The 14044-nt window shown below is 39.0% G+C and overlaps 1 protein-coding gene across 2 annotated transcripts in view; it reads right to left on the reverse strand.

The window, feature by feature from the left end:
- Window positions 1–264: 264 nt before the first annotated feature.
- The window catches only part of LOC134819725 (ras and EF-hand domain-containing protein-like), a 60611-nt gene continuing 46831 nt past the window's right edge, over window positions 265–14044 (reverse strand). The window contains exons 10-15 of one of the 2 annotated variants that reach the window (XM_063829823.1): window positions 2305–2425; window positions 2070–2185; window positions 1834–1914; window positions 1584–1685; window positions 1156–1232; window positions 265–974 (exon numbers count right to left, since the gene is read on the reverse strand). In XM_063829823.1, the coding sequence (XP_063685893.1) occupies window positions 863–974; window positions 1156–1232; window positions 1584–1685; window positions 1834–1914; window positions 2070–2185; window positions 2305–2425 (609 nt within the window). In that variant the 3' untranslated portion in view covers window positions 265–862. The remainder of the gene's footprint in view (window positions 975–1155; window positions 1233–1583; window positions 1686–1833; window positions 1915–2069; window positions 2186–2304; window positions 2426–14044) is intronic. The other variant, XM_063829824.1, reaches the window with a different exon arrangement.

A 14044-nucleotide genomic window follows, 5' to 3' on the forward strand; every position in this document is an offset into this window, starting at 1 on the left:
CGGTCCTACTTCAAAATATGGCCCTTTACTTCTACAATCGAGGTCCATTTGACTCCTAATTTGTAGTGTTTTAATAAAACGCTTATTTTTCGGTATAATTTTAAATGTAGCTCGTTTGATCCTCATACCTCAGTTTAAGTATCGTGCGGATACCTATTGGAGAGCTACTGCAGTTAGGTCGCATAATTTTCAAAGATTTTACTATCCTTCACGGTGAAATATTTACGTACCGTGCTCAAATGAAACAGTAAAACAATCAAATTTGCTGGTTAAAATATTCTCAAGGACCTCAACACGTTGAAGTGACGTCACGAATAATACACAATTTCGGAGTACCTCCAAATATACTTCCTAAAACTATTGGTAAACACGTTGCATGTTCATCTTCTTTCACGAGCTGACATTACCAGCCATTCATATGTATATATACAAAATTTTAATCTACTATTAAATAATCTAGATTAATATTAAGAGTTCATTTTGGTGATTATGATGTCAAATCAATTTCAAGTGCAGGTTCGTTCATAATCTAGTTACATTAAATCGTCATCGGAAAAATCAATTGTCAGAACATACATATAATTTAGAACAATCGAAATTTTTAATACATAACAAATATGAACAACCACAATATGCAAGTAAATCAATAAATTTAAATAAACGCATCAAAGTGATAATATATTTGTCCATGAGTCGTATCTGCTCTAAGTCTAATCGTGACTAAATTCACAATTCAGGCCGCTGTTAATTCATCATTCTGGGCAAATCCTCCGTCAATAAAAGATCCAATGACCTATGTGAACTGTGAGTCATTATTTGGTTGAAATTGTAGCTGAGATGGTCTCCTCCGCAGTGATTAGTGTCACAGAATGACGCAGCAGGAGGCCTCTGAGTACTCTTTCGTGGGGGGACGTGTCACTGGGAAGGAACTGTCGGCCTGCCTCGTGTTCACTGCTCTCCGTTCCACTAGTTTACTGTGGGTAATAGACAAATTAGAAATAGTCATATACAATGAAGTAATCCGGTCAGAGGCCGGATTGAGCTTGACGAATTTACAAAAATAAACCAACGGTAAAATTATAATTTGTCATAAAACTGCTGTGGTGGTGAGATTGGATATTGGAAATTACGTGTTAATATATAATCTCACTTTACCTGACTAAATCATATCCTAGTTGGTTGATGTTCCGTCCATCTTTAGCACTCACTTCAACGAAATCGGCCTCGTAAAACTGGGGATAATCCAACGTTACGGGTCCTTCACATATTACGTAATCACTTTTTGGACAACTTTTAACCCCCCCCCCCTCCGTAATCAGTTTCACACATAGCTGTTGTATCAAAATTACACTAGCGTAATCATTTCGAAGCCCCCCTCCTCCCTTTATCAAACATCTTTATCCTCCGTAATCACAAACCCATTGCACATATTATGTATTACATAGCATAAACATTTCCAAACCTCGCCCTCTAGGTCGCTTACATAACAAGTGCCGAATGACACACTGAAGTGTGAACTTCGTACATAATATGTAATATAGAAAGCTTTCTTGAGAAACACAATGACAGATGAAGGTACTTACATTTGCGAGCTCAGTAGCCATTTCTCTAGACACACACCGCAAGTGTTCGAGGTCTAATTTGTTGCCTATGATTGTCATTGGGGCTGAGAGTTGGCCGGACTCCTGGGGAGTGATAGGTAATATAGATAGGGAGGGTTGAATTTTGAAAGCTTGTTGCAATGAAAGTTATGGATATGATTTTTTTCATTATAATAGAAGTTTTAAGGTTGAACTATATTGACTAACATTGGCAAAGTATAGTGTGCAATACCTGAATGCAGGTGACCCAGTTTTGAAGGTTGAGAAAGGATTCTTCGTGAGTAATGTCATAAACTAGGATTATACCGTCCACCTGGACAGGTTTTACGTTAGCTAATTAAATAATCAATTACACCTTCTAAATATGAATAACTTAATATATGAATAACTTAAATTCCAAAGCTAGTCTGATTTTTAGGATTCAAATATATTGCTACTCAAAAATATATCCATTATTAATTAACGAACCTTTCTAAAGTAGCTTTGCGTTATTGATCTGAATCGCTCCTGCCCGGCCGTGTCCCATATTTGAATGTTCTCTTCTGTTCCGTTAACTGATATCACTTTCGTCTTAAAATCTAAACCTGCCAAGTATTACAACCATTAGTTACTGATTGTGTAGAAAATGTAAAAAAAAAGTGACCGTTTTATTTGACCGGATGGAACACTGAAACAGATTATCATTCACGTTATTACTACTTACCAAAACTAGGGTTCATCTTCTCGTTGAAGGCATCATCACAGAGTCTGAGCATGAAACTACTTTTGCCCACCCCGCTGTCTCCCACCAGGATTACTTTATGAGGTCCAAGTTGAGGCGTCTCCTGAAATGGTGAAAGTGAACATCTCTGCATGAAAATTGTAGATCTTTTACATTGAAAAGTGGGATTGAAAAACAGACAATTCAAGGCACATGATATTTATACATGTAGGACGTATTTCAGTCAGACAATTTCACACACTTGCACCAAGAACTATTTACAGTTTCTTTTCAGAGATTTATCTGTAACTATCTAAATGTCTAAAGAAAAAACTGTTGACCTCAGCTAGGTCTACAGCTAGGTCTACTTCAGTGCTGTTTCACGTGTTATTAAGCTAGGTTACAAATAAAAATTCAAAATAAAAGCGGCGCACTTCAGGAGTTCAGGGTTGTGATGAGTTTATAACAGTAGTATTACTTGCAGAACATCTTACAAAACCACAGAATAAAGAGAAATTAATTAAAATGGCTGTCCATATTACAATTACCTTAACATCGGGCTTGTTGGGAGCCTCAGGTCCCATAACAACGGTTACCAAGCAACAGTATTGAAAATCACATGGCCAGGTTAAATATCGACCAGTCTGTACGACCAAAACTACAAATTACTTGAAATTAGGAAAAATCTTGTACGAAATGAAAACTTGATAAGATTCGAAATAAATGTTATGCGAGTATATTAAAGAAAATGAATCGGAAGAATAATAGAACGCTGTATTTATTATTTAAGTAAAATGCTAATTACTATATAAGTCGACTATCTGCTAGTAATGATGGACTCGTAGAAAACTATACGAGCCACAAGGTTACATACAATGTAGCCTAAGGATTGTAAAGGTTGTAAGGTTGTTTAGATTGTAGTGTTCAATTGGGAGCATTGTTTAATTACTTAAGTACAGTATCGTCAAATCATGAAAATTGTTTGCGTCTTTATGTACCGCGGATGGGAGCACTTTAATAAATCATATGCATTGTAATGATGAAGTTTGGTGAATGATGAAATTGGATCACTAAATTAATGTGTCTCATTCAATTTAACACCCTACCCACACGATTTGAAAAATTGAGATGAGGTGATGTGACCCTTACTGTCACCAAGATGTAGCCAATTTCGTTCAACGTTGAGATCGTTCACAATTAACGAATGCAACATTTTAGCTGTTTAAGACCCCCGTCACTGCGAGTCCATCATAAACAGCCTAACACGTATTAACCAACTTCAGTAGAAGTTGCCTATATCACTGTAGCTTTAGGAAAAATTATACACAATTCTGTGACCATGGCAGCATGGCACGACAATACTAACACTAGCAGAGGTCGGGACAGCAGCAAAGTTAGTCTGATGGAGACGAGGGCTGCTGTTAGCGTGGTTCTGGTTCCTGTTAATCACCAGTCTCCTAGTCTTGCCAGTCAGCACCAGGGACCTCGCCCTCAACCCTCCTCCTCCTCCTCCCTGGTTCAGGTTCTCTTGTGAGGGGAACGCTTCCTGTCTGCACAGGTTCTGTTTCTTCGCTGATTTCTTCCCCCGTTTACATTTCAGGTCCCGGAAAGATTTTTCAGTGGAACTGGCTGTGTCTGGTTTAGACAGATCTTCTAGACTTTTCCAAAGTTTCGCTTCTGTTTTCACATCAAGAAACTGCCTGATTTCTCCCACTGGGGTTTTATCATCGTCTGCATCTGGTTGCCAAGATAACCTACGCTGGTTACCATGATGATACACATCCCCACCATCAAACTGATATCCATTTAACTCCAACATTTCTCTGGAACAGACACAAAATCCAAAACAGCACCAGGTAGAAACCACCAATAACCAGCGAGACACGGAGCAATAAATAACAGGTAAACTATAGCAGGTCCTTGAATCCTGGGGTTATTCGCCTGCTGCAGTGGAGCTCTAACAACCAATACACACTATATATAATATACTCTTGTCTCCCGGGGGATCATTTTTCAAAATAGTAGATTGAGTAGTAGTAGAGAGCTCCCGCTCACACGTGAACTTTATCCGCGTCTTGTCTTCAGAATTAGGTAGCTGTACGCTATAATCACAGATAATCATGTAATCTGATAATTATCAGCAGCACGTGAGGACCCCAGTAGAAAAAGAGGAAATAATGAGTGATTAGTGGGGTTTAAATGATCCAGTGCCGAAAATAGGGCAATGTGGGCGTAAGTCAGTATGTCAACAGGTGTTGTGGGGAAGATAACATTGCAGGTAATCGGACAGTACTTTGTCGAGAGGGAACCTCCATAATAACAAATAAATCACACACCGCCCCCCCAAATATTCGTGGAATAACGGCTGCCAAATCTTAGTGGAATTACGACTGCCTGCTACAGAGCATGGTTCTGTTATTATACGTCACGATACTTTTTGTTGAGATGAGAAGACCTCCCCCGATAACACAACTCTGATACTTAATACTATTGTCAAGGTTGGTAGCTATGACGGTGGAAGTTTCCATTGTAATGATTTAACAGATGACAGGGGGAGAGCCGCCGGTTAGTGTGTAGACGGTTATCCGGTGCTAACCGGCCCATTATCATTACCCACTAAATCCCGGACACTTAGGGGCCCTTAATCGGGGCCGCCCGTTCCTGATCTTTTCGTACCAAAATGTCCAGAATGATAGTCAGATATTAAAGTATTAATGATTATTGAAGATTATAGATTGAATATAGCATGGATATGTGGTATGACAGCAACCATTGGTGAGCTGCAGCTGACTGCCGTACCCCAGAGACCGGGGGAGTTGACAAAAGAGTGCCTTGACCACACAACGTGCAGGTAACCAGGGTAACAGCTGGTGAGGAATCCAGGGGTACCACAACACGTGATAACCACGTGACCTTGTGTTTAGAGGAATACAATAGAATGGCAGATCAACAGGGGTTACATGTGTAATACCTTAAAACATGTGGGCGGCTGTTATCACGTGGGATCTTAAAACACGTGGGTGGCTGTTATCTTAAAACACGTGGGCGGCTGTTATCGTGGGATCAAGTGTTAAATTGTGCAGACGGGTTCTGGTGTAATTTGAGTGTATGTTTTTGTGCATTTAAGATTTAATCATTTAGTGCATTTAGTGCATGGAAATTGTAGTGTACAGAGCTGTAGAAGTTTAGAGTATGATCTATGAAGACTTTCTGTTAACCCAGTGCACATGTTAAAGAATGATAAGAGGCCCACTACCTGACTGACGGACCGAGTAAACCGAACTATAGTAGAACTTGTAAAGTTGGCTGCTGGCTCCTCCAGATCATCTTGTAATGGCAGAGTCATGTACATCTCCACCGGGAATCAGCTTTTAAACGAGGGAAGAAGCTTCTAGAAAACTAGCTCCACAAATGCAACAGAGAACTAGCAGGCTGAGTACATTCGGAGAAGCAATTAATGTGTATTACAGGCTGATTCAATTAGCTAGACTTGTCCTGAGTGAGTTGAGTTCACACTGGAGATACAGCTTACAAACTGTGTCATATTTAAAAGTTTATTAAGTGGGTGGAGCTGGCTGAATCTGAGCTTAAAATCTCGGTGGGTCGGTGGAGTGTTAAGATTGCTGTGTTTACAGAGTCGAACAATGAACTGAATTAAAAACGTTTGGTAGGCTTTGTGGGAAGTATATATACATCTTTAAGCTGAAGCGATACGATTTAAATATGAAATAGAAAAAATAATGAATATTCAATTTAGAAAATAAAGAAACCGCGTAAAAATAAGAGTGGAATATGTAAATAATAACCACATAAAATTAAACTTATGTCCAATTTAAAAGGAAATGTAGATCATGAAGGAACACAGAAGTTAGTAAAGATCGAATAGTCATTCAGGTCACACAAACACACGACAACTTCGCCAAATGCACTGAATAACCGGGGTAAATCTTGTCTGCAATAATACAGTTAGCGAAGTATAGGAAATGAACGATCATCTAGCTGCGTTAATCACGACTATCAAAGGAAATGGGAAGAAAATAAAACGATTCGAGCAAGGAGGAGGAGGAGGAGGAGGAGGGGATGCAAATAATCATATTATATATGTTATAAATTAATTACAAGGAGGGGTCTATAAGAGGCTTGTGACTGTACAAAAGAGGCTGTATGTGCAGTACATACAGTCGGTCAGCTGTACAATATTCAATACAAATGGAAATGCAAGAGAGAGAGAGAGAGAGAGAGAGAGAGAGAGAGAGAGAGAGAGAGAGAGAGAGAGAGAGAGAGAGAGAGAGAGAGAGAGAGAGAGAGAGAGAGAGAGAGAGAGAGAGAGAGAGAGAGAGAGATTACACAGCTTTGGGAGCTTTAGAGCTGACTCTCAAGGTGTCCAGTATGACTAGCTGAGAGTGAGCTTTAACAGTAGATCTACACTAGAGGTGGAGCACTCGAGGACACAGATGGAGCAAAATGGAAATGCAGCTATCAGAGATTCGAGAATATTAGACATATCACTGCACGTCTCCTTCAACAGACCACACGTTCCAATACTGCAGCACTTTCAGTTCTGTTATATCAGCAGCAGATTAGGCAATATCTTATGAGCAGACAGCCTGATCTAGTGAGATACACAGAGCAGTTTCAAACGTCACTAAGTTTTAATCAGTGGGTTCTTTTTGGACTCCTCTCACATTAGAGACTGACATATTGTTACATTAGAGTGTTCAATACAAAGCTAAATCTAAAACTCTTGTATAGAGCAATAGCAAGCATCCCAACTCGCCGGAAATAAGCAGCCCGTAACTCTCACTGTTCATTTAATCGGCACTTTGGTGCAAATTAAATATCCTACATACTACATAGGGCCCGGGTACATGTAGTCCAGTAGTAGTGTAATGGGTCAATAAGGCCTTGGCAAACTTAATCAGCCTAATCACTGCAAAGTGTACAAAATCAAAACATGGCCCTTAAACCTACCACAAGGTAGCCGGGCCACGCAACAAAGCTAAGACTACAGTTCTAGCGAGAGCATCAAAGCAATTTCATCGTTTACTAGTATAATATGTAAACTACAAGATACGAGGGCTGCACTTTGTATGGTTACATTTGGTTAGGGTAAGGGTTATAACATCCCGTATTAATTATATGGTTCCCAAACCGACCTTTAATATGTTATGTGCACTGTGCTATATTACATAATACACTCCCTTCTGATAGCGATGGTAATAATTCACAACGGCTATATCTCTACGGCTATATCTCTACGGCTATATCTCTACGGCTATATCTCTACGGCTATATCTCTACGGCTATATCTCTACGGCTATATCTCTACGGCTATATCTCTACGGCTATATCTCTACGGCTATATCTCTACGGCTATATCTCTACGGCTATATCTCTACGGCTATATCTCTACGGCTATATCTCTACGGCTATATCTCTACGGCTATATCTCTACGGCTATATCTCTACGGCTATATCTCTACGGCTATATCTCTACGGCTATATCTCTACGGCTATATCTCTACGGCTATATCTCTACGGCTATATCTCTACGGCTATATCTCTACGGCTATATCTCTACGGCTATATCTCTACGGCTATATCTCTACGGCTATATCTCTACGGCTATATCTCTACGGCTATATCTCTACGGCTATATCTCTACGGCTATATCTCTACGGCTATATCTCTACGGCTATATCTCTACGGCTATATCTCTACGGCTATATCTCTACGGCTATATCTCTACGGCTATATCTCTACGGCTATATCTCTACGGCTATATCTCTACGGCTATATCTCTACGGCTAAATGTTCACAACCGGACCAAACACTGGCGAGCATTTCCCAGAGCAGAACAAGACAGCAGAAGAGAGCAAAACAACAAAACTCAGCTCCCACAGATGTGCAACAGCCATTTCCTCTACTCGGAGAGGGATGAGATGCACGACCTATATCATTCGCTCTGCACGCTGGTAATTAGTGATTACCACGCAGATTTCCAGGGTAATTAGAGATCTGCAAATCACTGGAACTCATGTGGCCATTCTGTGTAAGAGTTCTGGAGAATCAGTTAAAGATAGTCGCAAACAAAACGGTTATCGGAGACGTTTGGACTTTTGGAGGCTCTTTCTCTTTCTCTCTGCTAAGGTCGACGGTCGCTGGCCTCCTGCGGTAAGCGGTAAGCGGTAAGCGGTCAGTGGTAAGTGGTAAGTGGTAAGTGGTAAGTGGTAAGTGGTAAGTGGTAAGTGGTAAGTGGTAAGTGGTAAGTGGTAAGTGGTAAGTGGTATGCGGTAAGCCTTCTCGCTATGCCCTCAGGTTTGGAGGCAGGTTCTCCAACGAATGGTTAGCAAGTAGACTCTTACAAGCTTTTACTGGTACTTTATCAATGCTTTATTATTAATGCTTTAAATTATTATTTTTGTCCATGGGTGCTTTGATATCCGCAAAATATTTGATTAATAATAATATCAAATTAGGAAATAAAACGCTCTCAGATGAATTGTGCTCAGTGCTACACAGGAAAGAAACTGGACCTCATTCACGATTATTCACCTTTATCATTAATAATCAATAATAATTAATAATTGTATAAATATTATTATTACAACGATATTATCAATATCATCTTCAGATCAGAATGTCTGAGGATATGACCCCAGGACCTAACAAAATATCGGAGTATCAGGTACTGGTACATGTATAAACGGTATCTTATCGGCGTTATAATTTAGACAACAGGTAAGATGAACACGGTGGGGCCCAAATGCTCATTTCTTCGGTATCCTCATGCAATTTCATGCTCATATCTCAATTAGATTGTCAGAATCGAGGCAATAAGCCAAAGTGATAAGTCTTCGCGATAGCACTGATCACATACATAAAAGTAGAAATGTGTATAGCCATACGTCTGGGATGAGCTAGAGATTAGTATTCAAACAAAATAAAAGTAGAAATGTGTAGAGGTATGGGATAAGCAAGGGATTAGTATTCAAACAAAATAAATGACTTGAGGCGCATGAGAGTTAGACTTAGCAATTGACGTTGTACTGCAGGTAAACAACTAAACAAGCAACAGTAACACACAAGAGCAGTGATGTAACACACTGTGCCAAGGAACCATTACGCAGACAGAGCACGATCTAACTGGTTGCCTGGGGAGGTATGTTGGCAGACAGCTCCCGGCCACGTGCAAACAATCTTAATCTATGGTTGGTCACGTGATGTATTGCGCGTTGCACGTGCAATGATTTCCAGAGATTACGATCACAGCAGGTATGAGGTATGTCTATGAAGCTGTCAATTTCGTACTAGTAACTTACTATAAATAGTAGGTGCGATTATAAGTTACAGTACAGTTGCATTCATGGAGGGCCACAGTATAATATGTTGCAGTGAATTCAGAAACTAGTGTACCGATTCCGTCATAGATAAAACATAGATTCAGGATGTCAGAAGATCGCGCATCAAAAAAAAAGTATTCGACTAATTTAAGCTACCAGCTATGGTAGCAAAAACTCAATAAAAATGGAACAATTTACAAGTTATGACACAATAAAATCCTTTATACTTTTGTAGGATACAGTTGAAACCTCTCTTATTCGTGTATTTTTACCTTCAACGGGTCACTTTGCACGACATTCTGAAACTTAATCAAATCCAAAAGAAACTCACACTCAAGCACTGTGACTCCTGTGAAACAGAGTTCCTCTGGTCAATGGGGAGAAAGTTTGGTGAACGAGGCGATCTGAACAACCGGTTCTGATCACTTGGTGGCGAGCACATTTCAGACGTGCAAGTGACTTCGTCAACCAAACAGTCAAGGAGCCATAAGAATTAATTCAGATCACAAGAATGATCATTTTGTGAACAGTAAACCAAAAGTTATGAAATTCACTTTCTTGGGAGGGTGACAAATTCTTAACTGAAATTGAACACCAATAACGCCGTGTCTACTTGGTATTTTTTAAAAAGCCTACTCATTAATTCTCAGAGTACGTGGAGAAACATGGTGCAACATAATAGATCTATTATCTTATTGAATAACTTAAACAATACACAGACAAGGAAAAAAGCTATTTTTTAGAAAAAGAGCATTTTTTTTGTCGCAATAAACGGGATCACTAAATATTTTGCATCAGAATGATCACAAAAATGCGACGAATAAACAATGTTCCGGATATTAATACAACTTTACAATACAGAAGAACACGAAGTAACTTACACAGAGACAGGAGCCCGGAATGTTGGGGGTATCGTCAGGTTTAGAGGATATGAGGGAGTTTACCCAGTCTCTGATCTGACACCACACCCTCTCACAGCAGCCTGCATCAAACATCAGACTGTTGCTGATTGGTTGGTATTGGTTCTTTGGTGTGATTGGTCAGGTGTGATGTTGATTCCTTGCTGTGATCGTTCTTTCTTTTCAGGAGATGATGATTTACTTTATTGCTGTGCTTGGAAAATTTTATTCAAAACGATGGATAAGATATTATAAAAATCAGTCAAATGTAACAGCGTATCAAAAGCAAAAACGCTGAAGAAACAAACCAACAAACACGCGAAAGAAAAACGGGGTAACAGTGTACGAATGACCATAAATTATTGATGAATATTTGGCAGTTTAAATCTGAATACAACTACAAGTGGGTATAAATTTTAACCGTTCATAATTTTTCTAAAACGAACCAAACAATTTTGCAGTTGTCCAAATTATCCCCACTAAGGTTACCACAGAAAGTCAAAACAAAGCTAAAGGACTAAAAAAGTTCACCATTAGTTCGTAGTTCTCTGTGAGGTTTGAATCTAAGATAAAAGTAATTAAAACAACGACCGTTGTGTGACAAGTGTTCAGCTGCAACCGTTTGTGCAGTACCTGCAAAACAGCTGTTCTACAAAGTCAAATACATTGACTCCGTTAAAACATTCGAAACAGAATCGATTTTAGTGTTGCCGTATTATGATTTTAACAGCTGTATCAGCTTACCTACAAATCTTACGGGGGGCGAACAAAATCAACTGTAATACGAAAACTAGTAAAGATATCGAGTAGAAATTGATAATTATAAAGGCTTTGATCATTAGAGTCGTGATATTAAGCCCTGGGATCAATATAGAGGATATAACCGCCCGAGCGACACCACTGTTATAATCCATATAAGATTTCTTTGAGAGAAGATTTCGAATACCCGTTGAATAACAGATAATGATCACAGGAATCATTTTTAGAATACATATGCGTGCTAGAGACTGTAATTATTACAAAGAAATAGGACTGATTGAAATAGGACATCCCTCTGAAACCAAGACTTCTTACCTTTTTAAGACGCTCCCATTTCCAATCCAAACTTGATTCCAGACCATAAGGGAAACTATTCATGTACACATCAATGTATTCAACAGGAACTCAAACGGGCGCTGGATTGTAAAATGCAGAAATACTGGAACACTTCCACCACCAATGACTAATTAAGACAGCTGCTGTATTCTGTAAGACAAATTGAAAAACCACGATCACTTGATCTACCTCTCACTAACCAGCCTCTAGTAATCTAATAGCTCCAGTGACCTGGAAATGAACTAGTCTAATTGATAAAATCACCTTGAAGTTCACCAAAATTGATTCCGATATGCTCTAATAGTTGCCGACGAGGTGGCATTTTTATCGTCCACTTAATTTCTCGGCACATCTTAAAGTTACAGCTAGTTCCACGTACCTGTCGTACCCACAGATTTAAAGCTAGAAATACTTGTTCCAAACGAAATGCTAACAACACTAAATCAGTAAATAAGATCTAAACTCAGGTAAGTAAGTCTGGAGTACTTATGGAATGTGGGTAGTACTACTTATGGAATGTGGTGAGGTTTCAGTGGGACCACCTGACACAAACCGTATAATTATAGTCTCTATTAATGTGAGGGTATGATCAGCTACAACATGTGGTTCCAAAATACAATCTGAGGTTACCTAGTATATACTTGTTTATAGGCGTGTACCTAAAATTGCGTTCTTATACGGGAATGGTTCCATAAAATTGAGCGTCGGAGATTAAGAGCATCAATTATCACGTGAACAAATCTTGAAGTAATCAACGGAAAGTCCAGAGAGAAATTTGATCAGACGAAAAGAAATGAACGGTGTACTACCAGTGCAGCTGTATGGAGTAAACATAAACATTCCACAACACCTGCAGATCCTATTTCCTTAACACTAGTGTGCTGCCCGGCAAAATAAAAACAAGCAGCTGCCACAACATGACTGTTAGTAACAGCAATGCTAGCGGTGCAGAGTGCATTATTTGCTTTAGCTTGAAAGTAAACACAATAACCGTGAGAATATACCTCCAAAGAACACACTAGCATATTATGAGCATTGCAAAGCTTTACAGGACACGTCTTGATATTTATAACTCTATAATGTTATATAATGTTAAAGATGTGGTTTGCTTGGGTGCCGGAAGTCAAGAAGCCAGATGTAGAGGCTGCTTGATTGTTGTATGGGGTGAATATGGTGCAAATTAATTGGCTTGGCTAATTAATCGACTTTGGCTGAGCAATGGAGATCGGGAGATGTAGCGTTATCGTATTGAAACGGGAAAAAATATCTTGATTGAATGAAAACAGTCTAAAGATTGCAAGTCTTTAAAAAGTACCAAATATACCAAAATATATAGTACGCCGTACCTAACCATTACCACCTATCTGGGAGGTATTATTGATTGACCCAAATAAATGAAACTTTTGATTTCCATACTGTTACCACGAACTCAGTGTAAAACCCCCTTAAACAAAGCAACATCGGAATTGCAGTGCTGGCAAGCATGACCGTGCCTCTTATATATTATTACATTAACGGAATAATTGGTACTATGTGCAGGTTTTCTATGTGTGTACATAACGTACCATAGCTTGGAAACTGAAAATAATAAATGCTATTAAAAATTCTATGCACAAAAAAAACAAAAAACGTTATCAGCAGTAAATATTGCTTGACTGTCGACGACGACTGATAAATCTTCAAACCAAATTTTATTTTGTAACTTCATGACTGATTCCTTGCCAAATTGTGTAACAATACACATATAAAGCTGAATTATTTCTTGGATGGGAAACACCCAGTTTCCTGAAGTCATACACAAATTCATAAGCTAAGAATAACGACATAGAAACATCGCCTAAACGGAAACATTCATAACTAAACAAGTTAGACAGATTGAGTGCTAACCTAATAATTCAACTTATGTTAGTTTAGATACAGATATAAAGATCTGGGAGGAGCCACATATTTTAGGCCACCCCGTATAATGTGGCCTAATAATAACAATTAGCAACCCAACAAGTTAATAGTTACAAGTTAATAACAACCCAACTAGTCCCATTACCAAAACATTAACATGAGGATATGGACCAATTTAACATTCACCAGGAGGAGGAGGAAACTAGGCCCACCTAGCCGGGACCCTGCTATTGACGTTAAATTATCGCACAGCTGTGAAATGAGAATAGTAGCAACTGAATTAGCTCTGAAGGGAAAACGAGACAATGTATCGGAAGTACAGTCAAGGACCGCTTAACAACGCTAATTGTTCGTAACCATAGTAACTGGTTGGTAACCATAGCAACTGATTGTTTGCCACAAAACCCCGTCCAGTCGACTACTTCCGTGATTCTCATAAGAAAGAGAAAAAGAGAGCTTTACCAATGTAGTAATATTTATTGAAACCACATTAATGTCAAATGTATC

Source organism: Bolinopsis microptera, chromosome 8 (assembly GCF_026151205.1).
Source record: "Bolinopsis microptera isolate Bmic1 chromosome 8, MBARI_Bmic_1.0, whole genome shotgun sequence".
NCBI classification, from domain to species: domain Eukaryota; kingdom Metazoa; phylum Ctenophora; class Tentaculata; order Lobata; family Bolinopsidae; genus Bolinopsis; species Bolinopsis microptera.